Source organism: Hyperolius riggenbachi, chromosome 8 (genome assembly GCF_040937935.1).
Source record: "Hyperolius riggenbachi isolate aHypRig1 chromosome 8, aHypRig1.pri, whole genome shotgun sequence".
Taxonomy (NCBI): domain Eukaryota; kingdom Metazoa; phylum Chordata; class Amphibia; order Anura; family Hyperoliidae; genus Hyperolius; species Hyperolius riggenbachi.
Window position 1 is genome coordinate 73,047,163 of NC_090653.1, and position 23,626 is coordinate 73,070,788.

The window sequence follows — 23,626 nt, forward strand, 5'->3', positions numbered from 1 at the left end:
TACGTAATCATGTTTAGCATTATAGCCTAAGTCAGTGGCGTAGGTAAGGAGCTATGGGCCCCGGTGCAGGTTTTACATGGGGCCCCCCAAGCACTCTATACATAACAATTGATACGGCTCACCAAAACCTGCCAAAGATTTCCAGTGTCAGAGGTGCAAGAAGGGGATGGGAAACAGTTTGTTAATGATTACTACTATTTAATGCATCTATAGAAGTGATTATTATGAGCACAGGACCAAGAGAGAGCTAATATTGTGCTTGAGGGAGGGCCCATATGGCCCAAGGGCCCCGATGCGGTGGCTACCTCTGCACCCCCTAATGCTATACCACTGGCCTAAGTTGAATCGCCACAATCCCACTGCAAAACAAGGGTTTATTCATAGAGAAAAAGCCCTGCAAAGCTCCAGGGCTCGCAGGGCTTTACTTGCTTGAAGAGGCAGAGCTTTGAGCTATAGCTCTGCCTCCTCCGCAGTCAATTTCTGCCGATTGCCGCCTCCTCCCGCCCCTTTCAGTATTCCTTTTACCAAGAGGGGTGGGGAGGAGGTGGAGGAGGTGGAGATTAATTAAGGAGAGGCAGAGCTACAGCTCAAAGCTCTGCCTCTCCAGGGCAGCACAATCTGCGACCTGTAAAGTCATGGAACTTTGCAAGTTGTTTTGTATATGAAAAAACACTTGTTTTGTGGTGGGATTGCGGCGATTCGACTGAGGCTATAATGCTAAACATGATTACATTAAAAAATGGTAAAAAATTAGACTTCAGAGTTTCTTTAAATCTTCTAGCAGCCCAGGGAAATCTAAGTAGCTTCCTTCACACCCACATGGGCTTATGTATCTCAATATCTCAAAAGTGATGAGCTATATTGTGTATAGAATAGCAGGTCTATACCACCTAAGACTAGCAGGTCATTGCAGAGAAATCAGACTATATATGATCTGCTGGAGAAGGTGCTGGCAGCGCACTCCAGTTAACTTTTGCCCAGAAAATAAGATCAATAGAAGCAACAAGAGAACTGTATATTACAGCCCAGTAAATACAGTACCAGGAGCACAGGGTAGTAACCTCATAGTGTATCACGTTCTAGCTGCTATACCACTAATGTTCTTCAGAATTAATCTCCATGACACCTCCATGGCTCTCCATGACTTTAGTTTAGTTTTTAGTTTTAGCCCTCAGGGATGAGGTAATACTAGATAGCATTAAAATGTGATAGAGATCAGCTCATTTAGTCACACATGGTTTTTTCAGCATCTAGAACCACGTGTGGGAAGGTAGCTTCTGCCTCGTGTGTCTTCTCAGGAGATTGTTGGGCTTCTGCAAACTATGAGCTTTCAGCTCCTACTTTTATAGGGATATACTGGTAGGTGAACAGAGGCGCCAGAAGGATAAAAAGTACATAAAACTTTTTAAAAATTGCTGGGAGGAAGTGGTGGACTCGCCTCCGTTAAAGCAGACACCAAGGACTGTAAATATATAGATATACACATTTATTGAAAATACCCCAAAGATGCAACGCGTTTCGCGGGCACAGCCCACTTCTTCAGGCAATAAGCAGGGGATAAACAACAGCAATTCAGTTATAGCAAGCAGAGCACCTCATATGTATTTCAAAGTATTACATTATATTATATATGGTTTAACAATAACTATTTCTTTTTTTAGAAGGACTGTATTGATGATTAATATTTAGATTAATAATATCTGTGTGTAATAATTAAGAAAATGTACATATATAATTACTGCAGTAATGTGAGATTTAACTTGTTCCCAGTCTTTACACAGAAGCATCTTTTTGTCAAGGCCACAGACAAACGCACTAACATAAACGATAATGTTATGGCTTTTTGTAACTAGAATAATCCAATTATGAGTTTCACTGCTTGGAATATGCTGAGATGTCACAGAGCAATATTTTAAAAAAGTACTCTAACTTTACAGTTTACAATGAAATTTTGCATAGAACATTAAAATTTAAAACATACACATATGACAGCTTTTCCTGCATAAATAAAACTGCTAGATTTCTGACAATACACTTGGGGTCATCCAGCCAACACGCCCTTCAAGGCCTGCTTTTGCCACCACCCGAATGCCAACATTCCAAAGCTCAACAGTGTGGCATTTTTTTTGTTTGTGTGCCTCTGATACCAGCAATGCCATCTGCAACCTCTGCCAAAAGAAATGTCATGGGAAGAAGGCACCTGATTGCAAAACACAAACACCCATAGTATGCACACATTAATAAAAGCAGCACACAAATTTAATAACGTTAGAAATAATATTTTTGATAAAAAAACATGCTTTAAGAAAAACAAAAGAAAATAATAGGTAGTACAGTGAGCCAGTCTGCTTGCTACCATCATAAAGTTCTATAATCTTCCCATCCCATCTAGGCCTCTGGTACAGGTGAGATCATGACATTACGCTGGTCCATTTACTTGAACATAACGCACTAACTTAATTTATTATTTTTTGTAAATGACATTGTCCCCACACAATATCTCTGCTTGCAGGACGCTTGACTGCCTTCTCCTCCACCACCAATAGGGTCCAGGACTCCAGGTGCATTCCTGAATTTTTAAGGCCGCTGCTAGCAGTGGCTGATAACAAAAAGAATAATAATTTTTCTGGTGTGTGTACATGCCTAATTTTTCTGGCTGCACTGCGGCTGCAACAACAACACAAAAGGCATGTACATGTGTCATTTCCCCTTTGTGATCCACCATATTGCCTGCACTCTCGCCAATGTGCGCACCAGCACGGTCATCACTACACAAACAGCTGTTTGCAGCAGTGCGTTAAACAGTGAGTTTGGTCTGTCAGTGTGAAGCAGTATGCTGCTTACAATATCTGATCCATGTATACACACGCAAGATATTTTAAAGCACTTTATGCCTCCAATTTAGGAATGCAATGTGATTTCTGCCCTTAAGGGATTATAACCCTGCTCTGCATCAAATCCGTAATTTTCCCAGGGACTTTTGGCGTGTATCCCACTCCGTCATGTGTTAGACCCCTTGAAACATCTGTTCCATCACTTTTGTGGCCAGAATTAGTGTTTGTAGTTTGGAAAGTTTGCCTGCCCATTGAAGTCTATTTGCCCAAGTTTGCCGGTCCGTGGACTTTTGCAGAAGTTCACGTCCGTGGTCCGCGGATCTAAAATCTAAGGTTCGAGCCATCTCTACTGATGACTAACACAGTACTATAGATGAGTTGAAAACAGAGTAAAGCAGATGAAAAAGTTTTGTGAATCATGCCCAATAATGGCCCATATGCAATTCACTTTTTCACCTGAGTTTTCTCCTAGGTGATATTTTCACAATTTGTAAATGAAATGCCTTTTAAATAGTGTTGGGCGAACACCTAGATGTTCGGGTTCGCGAACGTTCGCCGAACATCGCCGCGATGTTCGGGTGTTCGCGCCGAACTCCAAACATAATGGAAGTCAATGGGGACCCGAACTTTCGTGCTTTGTAAAGCTTCCTTACATGCTACATACCCCAAATTAGCAGGGTATGTGCACCTTGGGAGTGGGTACAAGAGGAAAAAAAAATATTTGAAAAAGAGCTTATAGTTTTTGAGAAAATTGATTGTAAAGTTTCAAAGGAAAAACTGTCTTTTAAATGTGGAAAATGTCATGTTTCTTTGCACAGGTAACATGCTTTTTTTCGCCATGCAGTCATAAATGTAATACAGAGAAGAGGTTCCACGAAAAGGGACCGGTAACGCTAACCCAGCACCAGCAGCAGCACACGTGATGGAACAGGAGGAGGCGCAGGAGAAGAAGGCCACGCTTTGAGACACAACAACCCAGGCCTTGCATGAGGACAAGAAGCGTGCGGATAGCATGCTTTGTACCGCCATGCAGTCATAAATGTAATAAAGATAAGTGGTTCAATAAACAGGGACCACGCGGCAACGCTAACCCAGCAGCAGCAGACGTGATGGAACAGGAGGAGGCGCAGGAGGAGAAGGCCACGCTTTGTGAGACACAACAACCCAGGCCTTGCATGAGGACAAGAAGCGTGCGGATAGCATGCTTTGTACCGCCATGCAGTCATAAATGTAATAAAGATAAGTGGTTCAATAAACAGGGACCACGCGGCAACGCTAACCCAGCAGCAGCAGACGTGATGGAACAGGAGGAGGCGCAGGAGGAGAAGGCCACGCTTTGTGAGACACAACAACCCAGGCCTTGCATGAGGACAAGAAGCGTGCGGATAGCATGCTTTGTACCGCCATGCAGTCATAAATGTAATAAAGATAAGAGGTTCCATAAACAGGGACCGGCAACGCTAACCCAGCAGCAGCAGCAGCAGCAGCACACGTGATGGAACAGGAGCAGGCGCAGGAGGAGAAGGCCATGCTTTTTGAGACACAACAACCCAGGCCTTGCATGAGGACAAAAAGCGTGCGGATAGCATGCTTTGTACCGCCATGCAGTCATAAATGCAGGGCCGGCCCGCCCATGAGGCGGGGTGAAACTTTTGCCTCAGGCGGCACTTCTGGGGGGGCGGCACCCGCCCGTCCGTGTGTGTGGGGGGCCGCCCGAGCTGGAGGGGATAGCGGGCAGGAAGGGGGTATTGGGCCTAGTGGCGGGGAGGGGGGTCAGACCCCCCCCTCCCTCGCCTGGGTCCCCCGTCCTCCGCTCCCCTCCAGCTTTAAAAGTGACGTCGCTGGCTGCAGCAGGCTACATTGTAAGAGGCAACGGGCGGGGATCACTCACCTCTTCCTCGTTCCAGCCCGAGCCTGCGCTCCACTGACGTCACTTCCTGCGGCGTAGCAGGAAGTGACGTCAGTGGAGCGCAGGCTCGGGCTGGAACGAGGAAGAGGTGAGTGATCCCCGCCCGTTGCCTCTTACAATGTAGCCTGCTGCAGCCAGCGACGTCACTTTTAAAGCTGGAGGGGAGCGGAGGACGGGGGACCCAGGCGAGGGAGGGGGGGGTCCGACCCCCCTCCCCGCCGCTAGGCCCAATACCCCCTTCCTGCCCGCTATCCCCTCCAGCTCGGGCGGCCCCCCACACACACGGCTTGGGGGGGGGGGGGGGGCGGCGATTTTTTTGAAGATCGCCTCAGGCGGCAAAAAGTCTAGGGCCGGGCCTGCATAAATGTAATAAAGATAAGTGGTTCAATAAACAGGGACCACGCGGCAACGCTAACCCAGCAGCAGCAGACGTGATGGAACAGGAGGAGGCGCAGGAGGAGAAGGCCATGCTTTTTGAGACACAACAACCCAGGCCTTGCATGAGGACAAAAAGCGTGCGGATATAGCAGCAATGCTTTTTGCCGCCATGCAGTCAGAAATGTAATACAGATGAGAGGTTCAATAAACAGGGACCGGAAACGCTACACCATCCCAGATGTTCATTGGTCATGTTACTTGGTTGGGGGTCTTGGAGTGTTGCGTAGTCATTTCCAATCCAGGATTGATTCATTTTAATTTGAGTCAGACGGTCTGCATTTTCTGTGGAGAGGCGGATACGCCGATCTGTGACGATGCCTCCGGCAGCACTGAAACAGCGTTCCGACATAACGCTGGCTGCCGGGCAAGCCAGCACCTCTATTGCGTACATTGCCAGTTCGTGCCAGGTGTCTAGCTTCGATACCCAATAGTTGAAGGGTGCAGATGGATTGTTCGACACAGCTACGTCATCTGACATGTAGTCCTTGACCATCTTCTCTACGCGATCGGTGTTGGAGGTGGATCTGCACGCTTGCTGTTCAGTGGGCTGCTGCTGCATGGGTGTCAGAAAATTTTCCCACTCCAAGGACACTGCCGATACCATTCCCTTTTGGGCACTAGCTGCGGCTTGCGTTGATTGCTGCCCTCCTGGTCGTCCTGGGTTTGCGGAAGTCAGTCTGTCGGCGTACAACTGGCTAGAGGAGGGGGAGGATGTCAATCTCCTCTCTAAAGTCTCCACAAGGGCCTGCTGGTATTCTTCCATTTTGACCTGTCTGACTCTTTCTTCAAGCAGTTTTGGAACATTGTGTTTGTACCGTGGATCCAGAAGGGTATAAACCCAGTAATTGGTGCTGTCCAGAATGCGCACAATGCGTGGGTCACGTTCAATGCAGTCTAGCATGAATTGAGCCATGTGTGCCAGAGTCCTACCAGAATCCTCATCATCCTCTTGTGAGCGTTGTGATAGTTGTTGTGATGCATCATAGTCGTCACCTTCCTCCTGGTCTGCTTCTGCTGACCATTCGCGCTGAATTGTGGAAGTCCAACGTGCACCGCTCTGGCCCTCGTCAGTGGTGGCATGAAATTCCTGCTCCAACTCCAGCTGTTCCTCCTCCTCTTCTTCGTCATAGCTGCTGGGGCCAGCGTTCCCTGAGGCGGATGGCCTGATGTTGGTACCATCACGCTGATCGTTTTCTCCTTCAGATTCCCCCAGTTGCATCATGACAGCTGTTTCCTTGATTTTCAACATTGACCTCTTCAGTAAACACAGCAGTGGTATGGTAATGCTGACTGAAGAGTTGTCACTGCTCACAAGCAACGTGGATTGCTCAAAATTTTGGAGGACTTGGCAGAGGTCCAACATGTTGGCCCAATCAGATCCACAGAAGCTTGGCAGCTGTCCGGATGCGCCTCGGTACTGCGCCGTCATGTACTGGACCACTGCACTCTTCTGCTCACAAAAGCGGGCTAGCATGTGCAGCGTAGAATTCCAGCGCGTAGGGACATCACACAGCAAGCGATGGTGGGGGAGATTGAAGCGCTCCTGCATCTTGGCGAGTGCCCCCGAAGCAGTACTGGAATTTCTACAATGTTTGGCCACTCGACGCACCTTCAACAGAAGATCGGCCACGCCTGGGTATGTCCTCAGGAACCGCTGAACTACTAGGTTCATCACGTGCGCCAGGCAAGAGATGTGTGTCAGCTTAGCCAACCTTAAAGCGCGAATGAGATTACTCCCATTATCACACACAACCATGCCCGGTTTCAGGTCCAGCGGTGCCAGCCACAAATCCGTCTGTTCCTTTATTCCCTTCCAAATTTCCTCCCCTGTGTGCTGCTTATCCCCAAGGCAGATCAGCTTCAGCAACGCTTGCTGACGCATGCCAACAGCTGTGCTGCACTGCTTCCACGATCCTACTTCTGCTGGGTTAGCGTTTCCGGATGAGGTACAGCTTTGAGATGCATTGGAGGAGAAGGAGTCAGAGAGGTAGGTGCTGCTGTTGTTATCCAGTGGGAGGGATGGCGGTGCAGCTGTTTGCGGCGTGGGCAACACCCGCGCCGTAGCAGGTGAGGAATCGCTGCCAGGCTCCACAAGGTTCACCCAGTGCGCGGTAAGGGAGATGTATCGACCCTGGCCGAACGCACTCGTCAAGGTGTCAGTGGTGAGGTGAACCTTGCAGGCAACGGCATTCTTCAAGCTTCGGGTTATTTTGCTGACCACGTGCTCATGCAACTCAGGCACTGCAGAGCGTGCAAAGTGGTAGCGGCTGGGAACCACGTAACGTGGGATGGCCACTGACATCATGCCCTTGAAGCTGTTTGTCTCCACCACTCGATATGGCAGCATTTCGCAGGCCAGAAGCTTGGCTATGCTGGCTGTTACTGCCACGGCCCGGGGGTCATTTGCTGGCAATTTCCTCTTGCGCTCAAACATCTCCGACACAGACAACTGAACCGTAGCGCTGCACACAGAAGGGCTGTTGGTTGTTGTGTTTGATGAACACTGGGAGACCTCAAGAGCACTACTCCGGAAAGTGACAGTGTCAGCGTCGTCTGATGTTTGTGAATGTTGTGAACCACGCAATGGCTGGGCTACTGCTGCTGCTGAGGCGGGTCTGGTGGTGAGTCTGGTGAACCCAAGGGAGGCAGTGTTGCTGGTACCCTGTCCTGCCGCGTTTGCCCACAGAGTGGGATGTTTGGATAGCATGTGGCGGCTCATGCTGGTGGTGGAGAGGTTGTTAATACTTTTCCCCCTGCTCAGGCGGGTCTTGCACACCTTGCAAATCGCCATGGTAACATCCTCAGTGCAGTCTTCAAAGAAAGCCCAGACTTTGGAGCACCTGCCTTGCTGGCGATTTCTGTTTGCTCCTCTTTTGCCTCTCACTTGAACTTCCACGCTTGTGGTGCCTGAAATTGCGCGCCGCTTACCTTGTGGCACAAGGCGAACTCGTGCAGCAGTGGGTTCTTCAACAGACTCATCTGTGCTGCTGCTACGACGGCGATGTTCTCGTTCACAAACAAAATCTGGGTCTCTGTCCACATTGTCCATACCCTCCTCTTCCATCTCCTGAAACTCGTCATATGTCATTGTGGGGGGCCGCCGCCGTGGAGTAGAGCTCCCCAGAACAACCTCTGCGCAGCTCACTCCAACGTCGTCTTCCAGATCTTGTCGGCCGACCTCCTGCAATTGCAACCCCTCCTGCCCAACTTGCTCTGGGATTTGGGTTTCCGAGTCCTCCTCGGACTCGCCTTGTATTTCAGTGCGCGGTGCATTTCCCACAGTTAATGGTTGTGAATCCAGGCACAACATTTCTGGCTGTTCCTCCATTGACCTTTGAAAGGTGGAAGTTTGTTGGGCTGGGAATAGCTCCTGCGAATACCCCATTGTGTCCTGAGGTAATTCATCGGACTGGTTATCTGGCAGTTGTGTGCGTGGTGTCGCTGCCGGTTGTGTCAGCTTTGTGCCCACTGGCTCCTTGTAACTGGCTGAGGACTCGGACCTCGTGCGTGATGTGCTGGTGCTGCTTAACCCACTGCTGGACGCTTGAGAGGTCATCCAAGTAATTATCTGGTCCTGTTCTTTTGGATTTGTGAGGGTTGTTGTCCTGGACAACATGGGCGGTATTGAGTGGGTTTTCTTGGGTGCTCCCCTGTGGCCTGTACGTGAACCGTCAGAGGAAACACCTCTTCCCTTGCCCCTCCCTCTTTCACCGGATTTCTTCCTCATTTCACTTATCCTTACAGTACACGCTGACTGGCAGCAGTACAGTGGCAGTACAGAAATGCTATACAGTACCACTATTCCCAGCAGCAACACAGAGCACAATGCTATACAGTGGCGGGTGAGCGGTGTACCACTATTCCCAGCAGCGACACAGAGCACAATGCTATACAGTGGCGGGTGAGCGGTGTACCACTATTCCCAGCAGCGACACAGAGCACAATGCTATACAGTGGCGGGTGAGCGGTGTACCACTATTCCCAGCAGCGACACAGAGCACAATGCTATACAGTGGCGGGTGAGTGGTGTACCACTATTCCCAGCAGCGACACAGAGCACAATGCTATACAGTGGCGGGTGAGCGGTGTACTACTATTCCCAGAAGACACAGAGTGGCAGTAAACAGAATGCTATACAGTGTGGCTGAGCGAGGTACACAGAGTGGCAGTAAACAGAATGCTATATAGTGTGGCTGAGCGAGCGGTGTACTACTATTCCCAGCAGACACAGAACAGTAAACAGAATGCTATATAGTGTGGCTGAGCGAGGTACACAGAGTGGCAGTAAACAGAATGCTATATAGTGTGGCTGAGCGAGCGGTGTACTACTATTCCCAGCAGACACAGAACAGTAAACAGAATGCTATATAGTGTGGCTGAGCGAGGTACACAGAGTGGCAGTAAACAGAATGCTATATAGTGTGGCTGAGCGAGCGGTGTACTACTATTCCCAGCAGACACAGAACAGTAAACAGAATGCTATATAGTGTGGCTGAGCGAGGTACACAGAGTGGCAGTAAACAGAATGCTATATAGTGTGGCTGAGCGAGCGGTGTACTACTATTCCCAGCAGACACAGAACAGTAAACAGAATGCTATATAGTGTGGCTGAGCGAGGTACACAGAGTGGCAGTAAACAGAATGCTGAGCGAGCGGTGTACTACTATTCCCAGCAGCGACACAATGACTGGGGGGACCCTGGCTAGCGTGGCTGGAGCGCGAACTACCCTGCCTGCCTACCCAAAGCTAAACCCACAGACAAATGGCGGAAATATGACGTGGTTCGGGTATTTATTTACCCGAACCACGTGACAGTTCGGCCAATCAGAGCGCGTTCGGGTCCGAACCACGTGACCCGTTCGGCCAATCACAGCGCTAGCCGAACGTTCGGGGAACGTTCGGCCATGCGCTCTTAGTTCGGCCATGTGGCCGAACGGTTTGGCCGAACACCATCAGGTGTTCGGCCGAACTCGAACATCACCCGAACAGGGTGATGTTCTGCAGAACCCGAACAGTGGCGAACACTGTTCGCCCAACACTACTTTTAAACTGCCAGTAAGCAAAAAAATATTCAAAATATTTTTTACATTATTGTTTCACCTACTTTTTGGTACTTTTTCAATTGCAAAGTGCTAAAAAGATATGTTAAATTGAAGATGAAAAATTATCTCTTAGGAAAAAACTCAGGAGGAAAAGTGAATTGCATATGACCCAATGGCCCATATGCAATCAACTTTTTCACCTGAATTATCTCCTAGGAGTTAATTTTCATTTTCTTTTTAAACTAAAATTTCAGCATTTTACAAATGAAAAAGTATTTAAAAAGTTGGTAAAAAAGTACTATCAAATTTATTTTGAGTTTTCTCGTTCCTGCTGGAGGCTTAAAAGGCATTTTACAAGTTGTGAAAATATCACCTAGGAGAAAACTTAGGTGAAAAAGTGAATTGAATAAAGGCCAATGTGTTTTAAGTTGCGTTCAATATTTATGCATAGACCTCAATTCTCCAAAGAGATTTCCTAATTTACTATTATGTACAATGGTTAATTTGCATATATTCAGCAGTGATGCACTGGGAGACATCTCAAGCTCACTCCAACCTGAATTATCGCAAATTCTTTCTGTTTTAAGAAAGCAAACTTTTGTTTTTCTTAACATCTTAGTAAGGGGGCTTTTAGGATCATTGTAGTCCCTTACACACTCCAATGAGTTCTGGGTCACCATGAGCTTGCTGGTTAGTCTGTACCTCTCGGTGTTACAAGCCCTACTGCATAGAGCCAAATTAATCCATGCCATGCACTGATGAGGATCAAACAATCTGAAACAGTCTGTATGCATGTTGGATTATTATGGCTCTGTACAAATTAACAAGCTGACACATCATTGCATTCCAGCGGTTCTGGAGGTGTGTTTAGCTTCTAAGGGTACAATGGTTAATTTGCATATATTCAGCAGTGATGCATTGTGGGAGACATCTCAAGCTCACTTCAAACTGAATTATCGCAAATTCTTTCTGTTTTAAGAAAGCAAACTTTTGTTTTACTATTATGTACACTGAGTACTGACTATAGATTAATTACAATCTCCAGTGCTACTATTTTTTTTTCCAGTATTCCATACCGAATATGTTGACTGTTTTCTGTATTCAATAATAGATCATCCAATTAACCCATCTAATCTGCTGAGGTTGGCTGTATCCAACGTCATCTGTTCTGTTGTATTTGGTGATAGATTTGACTATGATGATAAGAAGTTCATTGACATCCTGACATGCATGCAAGATCTTGTCATACTGCTAAACTCCAAATCAGGCCAGGTAAGATTATTAATTAAAACTGACTTTTTTTGCTTTGAACATACCAAGACCCGGAGGCCTCATGATTTGTTGGGGGCCTCATGATTTGTTGGGGGCCTCATGATTGCTGAATTTGTCTTGTTGGGGGTCACATGATTGCTAACTGCGAGACTATGGGAAAAGCTTAATCCTTATCATATGAGACAATAGCATTAAACCTACTTTTTTAGCTTTTTAAAACAGAAAATAAAACTGGGAGGTTCTAAAAAATTGAATACATTTTTTCAGGAGTAGGATGGATGAAATTGTTTATCTTCACAGTTTATTTTCAACTTGGATTTTCCATAATGTTCATGTATGAGTTAAAACGTTTGTACAGTATTTAGTTTAAATTGCGGTTGCCACTTTGCGATAGATAAGTGACTTTTGGGTTGCAGTTTGGGCACTCGGCCTCCAAAAGGTTCGCCACCACTGTCATAATCTAATGTCCCACCATTGCTAGGTTCATGTAAATTTGTCTCCACCCGTTACCACACCTATATTCTGGTCCATGGCCCACCCATTTTTCGGTGCGGCACGATAAGCACGCCGCACAACGTGATCCTCATATTTTTGGCACGCTAGCTGCAGTGTGCTGAATTCTGCTGCCTACAGTATGTACAGTACACGCTGTTCTCTAGTGCCTGCACTGTGTGCTGATTTACCTCCAGTGTAAGGTGTTACTCTGTGCCTTTACTGATTGTAAACCAGCTATATTGTATGCTGATCCCTGCTACTTTCAGTATGTACAGTATTAGCTGTAAAGCCTGGTACACACATACAATTTTGATTAGCCAATTTTAGCTCTGTTCATAAAATTCATTGTCTGTTGGCCCACTTACTGCACGGGGGTGGTAAAATTGGAGGTCAGTGATTGACCAATCAAAATTGTATGTGCGTATACATCTTTGATCTATGCCTATACTGATTGTAAATTATCCAAATAAAAGACAGGGGGCTCCATCCAATATTTCGATGGGCAGGTCCGTTATCTGTAGCTTACACCGCTGCTAAGTTCATGTACATTTGGCCCCACCCATGGCCACGCCCACTCACCGCATGGCCACGCCCATTTTTTTGCCGCTATACCTCCCCGCCTGGTGCCCCCGATCTCCAAGGACCCTAGAAACGCCCCTGGTTTTTCATTTTAAAAGTGTTAATTATCGTAGTAAAATACCAGAAAATAATACTGATATTTTACTAGAACCTAACCTAACACAGAACACTCCCTTACTGATGCTTAACCTCAACCCCCGCCCCCTCCCATGCCTAAACACTTAAAAACACCCCCAGGAAGCCTAACCTTAACCATACCTCCTGTCTAAACCTTAACTCCACCCCCCCATGCCTAACCTTATCCACCCTCCTCCACACCTAACCTTAACTGACCCCCACCACCAATCCACCCCTATTATGATAATGAAGGGTTGCCACCATATGCACCATTATAGATAAATTATGAAGAAACTGCCTTGCACACAAAGAAGCCTCCCTAAAGGACTCACCAGTTGCACTGTTTTAATAAAACTGAAAGAAGAGTTATACAAGAGCTTAAAGATTTATCAATTCAATAGTTTGATTTTGTTAAAGGCATAATGTTCAAAACAGATGTATTTCTCTTAGTTATGTTTGCATGTACGGTACTAGACAAAAATATTTTAACTATTTCCCCCAGCCAAGAGGTGGTGGAAAGCACCGGTAGCCAGCTGGCAGAGTTATTCATGGACCAACCCACCTACCCTTCAAGATATAGCAGAATAGCAGCAACAGAGTGTGATACTGTACCTCCATCCAGCAGCAGGAGAGGTCCTCACTCATCTCTGCATTATAGCTGTACAGCATAACTCTTTGCAGCTTCCATCTCTGCATGTCATGTGACAGGCATCAGGAGTAGAGTTGTCTCGAACCTCCGATTTTAGGTTCGTGAACCTCGAACGTAAACTTCCGCAAAAGTTTGTGAACCTGCGAACTTCGCGAACCACAATAGACTTCAATGGGCAGGTGAACTTTCAAAACTACAAACACTAATTCTGGCCACAAAAGTTATGGAAAAGATGTTTCAAGGGGTCTAACACCTGGAGGAGGGCATGGCGGTGTGGGATACACTCCAAAAGTCCCGGGAAAAATCCGGATTACGACACACAGCAAGGTTTAAGGGCAGAAATCACATTGCATTGCTAAATTGGAGGCCTGAAGTGCTTTAAAACATCTTGCATGTGTATACATCAATCAAGTAGTGTAAGTAGTGTACTGCTTCAAACTGACAGACTAAACTCACTGTGTAACGTACCGCAAACAGCTGTTTGTGTAGTAATGGCCATGCTGGACTGGTGCGCAACATGGCGAGAGGGCAGGCGATGGCGGTTTTCAAGCCCATATGGTCGGGTTGAGGTAGCTCAATGACAGAATAACAGTGACTGAGTGTCCAGCCGATCGAATTTGGTCTGTCTACAATGAAGCAATGACCTTATTATCTTGGGTCAGGTGTGACCCCAACACACTCATAAAACCGGCCGTTGCTTCATTGTGATACGCAAGCCCCTTCACCGCGGCAAGGAAATTATCACGAAAGGGAATTGACACATGTACATGCCTTTTGTTTTGTTGTTGCAGCCGCAGTGCAGCCAGAAAAATTATGCAGGCATGTACACACACCAGAAAAATTATTATAGCGGCCACTGCTAGCAGCGGCCTTAATAATTCAGGAATCCACCAGGAGTCCTGGACCCTGTTGGTGGTGGTGGAGAAGGCAGTAAAGCGGCCTGCAGGCAGAGATGCTGTGTGGGGACCAACTTAGTCTTGGTGCAGGCAGTCACACAGCGTGCAGGCAAAGATGCTGTGTGTGGGGACTGACTTAGTCTTTGGGCAGGCAATAGCCCTCCGGGATCCATGCCTCATTCATTTTGATAAAGGTGAGGTACTGAACACTTTTGTGACCTAGGCGACTTCTCTTCTCACTGACAATGCCTCCAGCTGTGCTGAAAGTCCTATCTGACAGGACGCTTGAGGCAGGGCAAGCCAGAAGTTGGATGTGACAGCTATGACCACAGGTCAAGCCTGCACACCCAGTAGTCCAGGGGTTAATCGCTGCTCAGAGTGTCTACATCCGCACTTAAGGCCAGGTAGTTGGCTAGCTGCCGGTCGAGGCGTTGGTGGAGGGTGAATCCGGAATGGCTAAGGCGAGGTGTTAGACTAAAGAATGTCCGCATGTTCGACATCACCATGAGATCGCTAGAGCGTCCTGTCCTTGCCTGCGTGGACATGGGAGGAAGAGGAAGATTGCTGGCAGTGGCACCTTTATTCCGTTGTTCTGTGACAACACCCTTAAACGCACTGTAAAGCATACTTGTCAAATGGTGTTTCAAGTGTTGCATCCTTTCAGCCTTGTGGGCATTTGGTAACATCTTCGCCACTTTGTGCTTATACCGAGGGTCTAGTAGTGTTGCCACCCAGTACAGGTCATTCCCCTTGAGTTTTTTTTATACGGGGTCCCTAAACAGGCTGGACAGCATGAAAGATGCCATCTGCACAAAGTCGGATGCTGCCGTACTAGCCATCTCGTCTTGCTCTTCCTCAGTGATGTCAGTTAAGTTCTCCTACTCCCCCCAGTCACGAACAATACCACGGGAAAGGTGAGCAGCACAAGCCCCCTGCGATGCCTGCTGTGGTTGTTCTTCCGGCTCCTCCTCAAAAAAACCACCTTCCTCATCTGACTCCTGTTTCCCAGACTACTCCACCACCTCTCCCCTCTGTGATGCCGCAGGTGTTGATGATGCCGCAGATGATTTCCAAGTACTCTTCCTCCTCCTGTTCCTGGTCACCCTCCTTTACAGCTTGATCCACAATTCTACGCACGGCATGCTCCAGGAAGAAAGCATATGGGATCAAGTCGCTGATGGCGCCTTCACTGTGACTCACCAGGTTTGTCACCTCCTCAAACGGACGCATGAGCCTGCAGGCATTACGCATGAGTGTCCAGTACTTCGGCCATAACATCCCCATCTCCTTTGACTGTAGTTGTACAGATACTGTTTGACTGCTTTCTCCTGTTGAAGCAGGCGGTCAACATCAAGAGCGTTGCATTCCAGAAAGTCGAGCTATCACAAATCAAGCGCCTCTCCAGCATGTTGTTTTTCCGCTGAATATCGGCCAAGAGCGCCATGGCCATGTAGGACCGCCTGAAATGATTGCCCACACACCTTCCTGGACTGCTTCAGGACCTCCTGTAAGCCTAGGTACTTATCCAAATCTTTGGATTATAAGGTTGAACACATGTGCCATGCAGGGTACATGTGTCAACTTTCCCAAACTCAAAGCCGAAATGAGATTGCTGCCGTTGTCACACACCACGTTGCCGATATCCAGTTGGTGCGGGGTCAGCCACTGATCCACCTGTTTGTTCAGAGCAGCCAGGAGAGCTGCTCCATTGTGACTGTCGCCTTTGACATGTCCAAGATAGCGTGACACCACCGTCGTACCTGGCATGCAGCATAGGCCCTAGGGAGCTGGGAGTGTGTAGCTGGAGAGGAGATCGCAGCACCAGTAGAGTAGGACTGCCACTCAGCCGAGGAGGACGACAACAGCAAAGAGGACGTAGCAGGAGGAGAAGGAGAGGAGGTGGCAGTAGCCAATGGGGCAAGCCGTGGAGGTGTCACAACTAGGTCCGCTACACAGCCACGTACTCCCTGATTGCCAGCGGTCACCAGGTTGACCCAATGTGCCGTATAAGTAATGTACCTTTCCTGACTGTGCTTGGCAGACCAGGCCTCTGTGGTCAGATAGACCCTTGACCCAACGCTGTGTGCCAGAGATGACACCACTTGCCTTTTCTACATCACTTTACAGTTTGGGTATCGCCTTTTGAGAAAAGTAATTGCGGCCTGGTATCTTCCACTGCGGTGTCCCAATCGCCATACATTAGTAACAGCTGGCGAGATAACAGTTCCGCCACGCCAGCTGTCAGACGCCGGGCCAGGGGGTGACTGGCAGACATTGGCTTCTTCCACTCAAAGATTTCCTTCACGCAGGGCCGGCGCTACCATAGAGGTAAAGGGGGCAATTGCCCCAGGGCCCCAGAGCCTGTAGAGGCCCTTAAAGAGGAGCTGTTAGGTATAAGGTCTCAGAGACAAAAAACTCATATATCAGTAGCTAAATACTGGCTGTACTTACATTACATATGCATTTCACTGTCCACGTTTGGATTTCACAGAATTTTTGTATAGTATATGCAGAGATTGATGCTCGAGGGGGCGAGGGGTTGCCGCCGATAGTGGCTGTCACTCGGGGTGTCTGGATGGGGAAGGAAGGAGAGAGGGAGTAGCCAATGAGGCTGCAGCAGGTGATTAGGGCGGGATAGGGAAATGAAGGGGTGGTGCAGGGAGGGCTGTAGAGAGGAAAAAAAACCTTCCCATCATGCTCTGCAGGCTGCCTGCAGCCTTTTCAGTCTTATGCGGCCTCCTTAAACAGCCTGGAGATAAGGAAGGCTGCTATTCAGCCAACAATAAAGTTAAGAGAGCTTTTTAACTTCAATATTGCCATTTGGCTTCCTTCCACACTGTTTAACACAGGGGAACATAGATTTAAATTAGTTGTTTTTGCCTGACAGTTACTCTTTAAGGTGTCTCCTCCCATCTTAATTGTTGCTCCCCGGAGCCTCTGCAAATTCTTAGGTAGAGTAACTTCTCTTCTGTGCTGATGGGTAGGTGAGACACTACACTGCCAAAGACTCTGCAGGGGCCCAGGGGAGGGAGGGTCAGCACCCGGCTCAGGGGCCCAGGAGGGAAATTTGGCTGCAACAAAGGTCCCATAATGCCATTTTTTGTTCAAGGGGTGTCAGGGGGGGGGGGGGGGCCTGGGTTAATTTTGCCCTGGGGCCCCATTGTTACTAGAACTGGCCCTGCCTTCACGGACACCTGGCTGCTGCTGTGGGCAGAGGAGCAGGAACCGCTTAAGGTGAGAGGCGGAGTGGAGGAGAGTGGCTGTGAAGGTGCAAGGGAGAATGTGGCTGAAGATGCTGCACCTGAAGGAGGAAGAGGAGGGTGGCTTTGCTTTTGTCTGCTGCTTTTGCTCAGGTGCTCTTCCCATTGCAGTTTGTGCCTTTTCTCCAGGTGCCTTTGTAAGGCACTTGTCCCTACGTGAGTGTTGGCCTTTCCACGGCTCAATTTTTGGAGGCAGAGAGAACAGATGGCTTTGCTTCGATCTGAGGCAGACACATTAAAAAATTTCCAAACCGCTGAGCCCCCCTGGGTTGATGGCGCTATGGTGGCATCAGCAGCTGACGTTGAAGGGCATGTTGGCTGGCTGTCCATAGGTGGCGATACATGGCGCCGGACACTGCCACCAGCTGTTTCTGACGACGAGCTCCCCCTGCTTCTTTCAGGAACTCATCTCCTCCTACTCCTCTCTGACTCCCCCTCCGAACTGTCCCCTGTTCATCTCTTCTATTGGGAACATACGTGGGATCCATGATAGTATCATCATAATCATCCTCCACAGCTTTGCTTGCCTCAGACACCTCCAAAACTGCACCAACAGCAGGTACTTCATCTTCCTCCTCACACCTTATGTCCATAGTGTCGCCTAACCAGACGTATGAGGTGGTGTAACTTTCTTAGTGCCTTCATCTAGTTGTAACAATAATGGCTGTGAATCAATTAATTCTCCACCAAATAACTCCTGCGAAGTGTCAAATATAGCGGATGTAGTGCTTGTAGTAGTGCTGGTGGCTGCGGAAGATGAGGTTTTCTGTGTTAGTCAACTACGTCCTGACAATCTTGGGAGTTGATGGCACGTGTCTTCTTCTGAGCACTGTACTGGTCCACGAAATCACGTCAGCACGACCTCGCACAAACCTGTTGGGTGGCCTGCCTCTGCTTGTTGTTTTGTCCATATTTGGGGGGGGGGGGGTGAAGTGAAAGGTATGCACTGACTTGACTAATACAGTGTGCAGTCACACAGGTGCAGTGAAAAAGTTGCAGTGACTGCTGGTATAACAATGTGCAGTCACACAGACAGGTGCAGTAAAAGGTATGCAGTGACTGCTGGTAGAACAATGTGCGGTCACACAGGTGCAGTGAAAATGGATGCACTGACTGCTGGTATATAATACAATGTGCGGTCACAGGTGCATTTAACAGGTATGTACGGACTGGTATAACAATGTGTATAACAATGGTATAACTGGTATAACAATGTGCAGTCACACAGACAGGTGCAGTAAAAGGTATGCAGTGACTGCTAGTAGAACAATGTGCAGTCACACAGGTGCAGTAAAAGGTATGCAGTGACTGCTGGTATATAATACAATGTGTGGTCACAGGTGTAGTTACAGGTATGCACGGACTGGTATTGCACAATATAATGTGCAGCTGTCACACACACAGGTCCAGGGAAAATGAATGCACTGACTACTGGCATATAATACAATGTGCGGTCAGTCACAGGTGCAGTTACAGGTATGCACGGACTGGTATTACACAATAAAATGTGCAGCTGTCTCACACACACAGGTGCAGTAAAAGGTATGTACTGGCTGCTGGTATATAATACAATGTGTGGTCAGTCACAGGTGCAGTTACAGGTATGCACAGACTGGTATTACACAATACAATGTGCAGCTGTCACACACACAGGTCCAGTAAAAATGAATGCACTGACTGCTGGTATATAATACAATGTGCGGTCAGTCACAGGTGTAGTTACAGGTATGCACGGACTGGTATTACACAATACAATGTGCAGCTGTCACACACACAGGTCCAGTGAAAATGAATGCAGTGACTGCTGGTATATATTACAATGTGCGGTCAGTCACAGGTGTAGTTACAGGTATGCATGGACTGGTATTACACAATACAATGTGCAGCTGCCACATACACAGGTGCAGTAAAAGGTATGCAGTTACTGCTGGTAAATAATACAATGTGCGGTCAGTCACAGGTGTAGTTACAGGTATGCACGGACTGGTATTACACAATACAATGTGCAGCTGAACACACACACAGGTCCAGTGCCAGTGAAAGGTATACACTAAATGTGCTGGGCCTGGCACAGTATAGCAATTAACAAAGGGCCAGCTGCGACACACAGGGCTGTATAATGCAGTGTCAGTGGCACAAAAAAAAAAAAAAACACTTCACAAAAACATTCGCTCTGAAAAGAGCTCTTTTTGTGGTGCTTTTCAACAACAAATATCAGGTAGGAGCAAGCTACAAGAGCCTAACTAAGCTTTCCCTATCTCTGCAGCAGGTTCCTCTACTTTCCCTCACTTACAGCAGTACACAGAGTGCAGAGCCGGGACAAGGTCCTCCAGCACCCAAGGCTGAGACACCAAAGTGTGCCCCTCCATCCCTGCCACCCCAGCCGTCACACACTGAATGCTATTAGACTAAGAGGCGCCACAGGGCCCCCAACCTCCCCAACACCTTAATATGTAGTTATCTGGCTTGCAGTCACTATGTATCCCCTTTTCTTATTTCTTTCTGCTTCGAACACAATTAGGAATGACAGCTGAATGAATTCTGCGCCCCCTCTTACACTGCGCCCTGAGGCTGGAACCTCTCCAGCCTATGCCTCGGCCCGGCCCTGACAGAGTGAGATCATAGCCGACGCTGCTGCCTTATATAAGGGGGGGGCAGGCGCGGAGCTAGGGGGGTCGGGGTAGGACAAGTGCCCCGGGGCGCCTGGTCCCCAAGGGCGCCCTCCGCCTGGCTGCGCTGCGGGGTTTTTGTTTTTTTTTAGCGGCGCCGGCGGGTGAGGGGAGCAGCGCAGAGAAGAGGGAGAGCTGTGCGGACGGTGGGGAAGGGGGGCCATCTCCCCCCTCCTTCCCTTACCTTAGGTGCTCTCCCTCCCTCGCTGTCCCCTCCAATGTCCGGGTGGCTGGCAGCGGCGGGCGGAACTCACCTCCGTCTCGCTCCAGCGCCGGCCGGAAGTTCGGGTGCGCAGCCGCTGCTCTGGTCTGGACCAGACCAGAGTAGTGGCAGATCCATCCGGCGCTGCGACGAGACGGAGGTAAGTTCCGCCCGCCGCTGCCAGCCACCCGGACATTGGAGGGGACAGCGAGGGAGGGAGAGCAGCTCTTCCTCTTCTCTGCGCTGCTCCCCTCCTGCTGGGGAGGGGGACACCTGACCTGGCTACCTACTCTGGGCACATATACCCCTGGCTACCTACTCTGGGCACATATACCCCTGGCTACCTACTCTGGGCACATATACCCCTGGCTACCTACTCTGGGCACATATACCCCTGCCTACATATATTGGGCACATATACCCCTAACTACATATACTGGGCATATACCCCCGGCTACCTACTCTGAGCACATATACCCCTGGCTACCTACTCTGGGCACATATACCCCTTGCTACCTACTCTGGGCACATATACCCCTGGCTACCTACTCTGGGCACATATACCCCTGCCTACATATATTGGGCACATATACCCCTAACTGCATATACTGGGTATATACCCCTGGCTACCTACTCTGGGCACATATACCCCTGGCTACCTACTCTGGGCACATATACCCCTGGCTACCTACTCTGGGCACATATACCCCTGGCTACATATATTGGGCACATATACCCCTAGCTACATATACTGGGCATATACCCCTGGCTACCTACTCTGGGCACATATACCCCTGGCTACCTACTCTGGGCACATATACCCCTGCCTACATATATTGGGCACATATACCCCTAACTGCATATACTGGGTATATACCCCTGGCTACCTACTCTGGGCACATATACCCCTGGCTACCTACTCTGGGCACATATACCCCTGGCTACCTACTCTGGGCACATATACCCCTGGCTACATATATTGGGCACATATACCCCTAACTACATATACTGGGCATATACCCCTGGCTACCTACTCTGGGCACATATACCCCTGCCTACATATATTGGGCACATATACCCCTAACTACATATACTGGGCATATACCCCTGGCTACCTACTCTGGGCACATATACCCCTGGCTACCTACTCTGGGCACATATACCCCTGGCTACCTACTCTGGGCACATATACCCCTGGCTACATATATTGGGCACATATACCCCTAACTACATATACTGGGCATATACCCCTGGCTACCAACTCTGGGCACATATACCCCTGGCTACCTACTCTGGGCACATATACCCCTGCCTACATATACTGGGCACATATACCCCTAACTACATATACTGGGTACATATACCCCTGCCTACATATACTGGGCATATATACCCCTGGCTACATATACTGGGCACATATACCTCTGGCTACATATACTGGGGACACATACCCCTGCCTACATATACTGGGCACATATACCCCTGGCTACCTGTTCTGTGGACATCTCTACCCCTGGCTACCTGTTCTGGGCACATCTATACTGCTGGCCACCTATTCTGGGGACACCTATAGACCTGGGGCTACCTATTATTGGGGAAGCACTGCTGTCAGATTGAGTGTATTTTGGGGAACTGCTGCCAGGTGAGAGGTGTCTACTATATTAAGGGGGCATTCTGCCTATTTATGTGAAATGCTGTCTATTTATGTACCTCATGACTGCTGAATTTGTCTTGTTGGGGGCCTCATGGTTACTGAATTTGTCTTGTTGGGGGCTTCATGATTTGTTGGGGGCCTCAAGATCGCTGAATTTGTCTTGTTAGGGGCCTCATGATTGCTGAATTTGTCTTGTTAGGGGCCTCATGATTGCTGAATTTGTCTTGTTGAGGGCCTCAGGATTGCTAAATTTGTCTTGTTGGGGGCCTCATGATTGCTGAGTTGGTCATGTTGGGGGCCTCATGTTTGCTCATGATTGCGAAATTTGTCTTGATGGGGGGGGGGGGCTCATGATTGCTGAATTTGTCTTGGAACATGCTGGAAGGTACATACTGAGGGAGGGTGGGGGAGCGTGAGCCTGCTACCCTCCATGTACATTTGAAGGGGCGTGACCAAATGTGGAGCACCCATAACCACGCCCACATTTGGTCACGACCCTTCACCTTAGGGGGCGCATTAATAGTCTTTGTCCCCGGGCGCTGAAAACCCTAGCTACGCCTCTGGGGGGGGGGGGGGGGAGTTCAGGAGGGAGTGCAGCCTGATTGGCTGCCATGTGTCTGCTGACTGTGATGTAGAGGGTCAAAGTTTAGCCCAATTATGTAGTATAGAGGGCGGGTCGAACTCGCATAAAGTTTGCGTTCGATCGCAAACGCGAACCACCGATGTTCACGCGAGAAAGTTTGCGTGCGAACCATTTGGGACAACTCTAATCAGGAGCCGCAAGGACATTGGCTGCAGGGCACACTGCTATGATGCAGAGAGGAGAAAGGAACTGTCCTGCCACCAGAAGGAGGTAATGTATCACACTCCGCTACAGCTAATTTGATAAATCTTGAAGGGAAGGCAGGGATAGTGGGGTCTAGTGTTATGCCCCTGTGAGTTTCAAGCTGCTGAGCAAAGGGCTGATATCAGAAGCAAGCTTCAATGCAGGACTTAAAGTGACACTGAAGCGAAAAAAAAAATATGATATAATCAATTGTAAGTGTAGTATGGATAATTGGGTTGAGATCTGGTGAATGTGGGGTCCATTTTAGTACAGTGAACACATTGTCATGTTCAAGAAACCAATTTTAAATGATTTGAGCTTTGTGACATGGTGCATTATCCTGCTGGAAGTAGCCATCAGAGGATGGGTACATGGTGGTCATGAAGGGATGGACATGGTCAGAAAGAATGCTCAGGTAGCCCATGGCATTTAAACGATGCCCAATTGGCACTATGGGGCCTAAAGTGTGCCAAGAAAACATCCCCCACACCATTACACCACCACCAACAACAAGGCATGATGGATCCATGTTCTCATTCTGTTTACGCCAAATTTTCTATCGAGACTCATCAGACCAGGCAACATTTTTCCAGTGTTCAACTGTCCAATTTTGGTGAGCTTGTGCATATTGTAGCCTCTTTTTCCAATTTGTAGTGGAGATGAGTGGTACCCGGTGGGGTCTTCTGCTGTTGTAGCCCATCTGCCTCAAGGTTGTGCATGTTGTGGTTTCACAAATGCTTTGCTGCACACCTCGATTGTAACGAGTTATTTCAGTCAACATTGC

At 48.5% G+C, this 23,626-nt stretch overlaps 1 protein-coding gene across 2 annotated transcripts in view; it reads left to right on the forward strand.

Annotated features, from left to right (window-relative positions):
- Positions 1-23,626, forward strand: part of LOC137528920 (cytochrome P450 2H2-like) — a 92,961-nt gene that overhangs the window by 36,164 nt on the left and 33,171 nt on the right. For both annotated transcript variants that reach the window (XM_068250685.1, XM_068250684.1), the window contains exon 4: positions 11,335-11,495. In XM_068250685.1, coding sequence (XP_068106786.1) covers positions 11,335-11,495 — 161 coding nt within the window. The remainder of the gene's footprint in view (positions 1-11,334; positions 11,496-23,626) is intronic.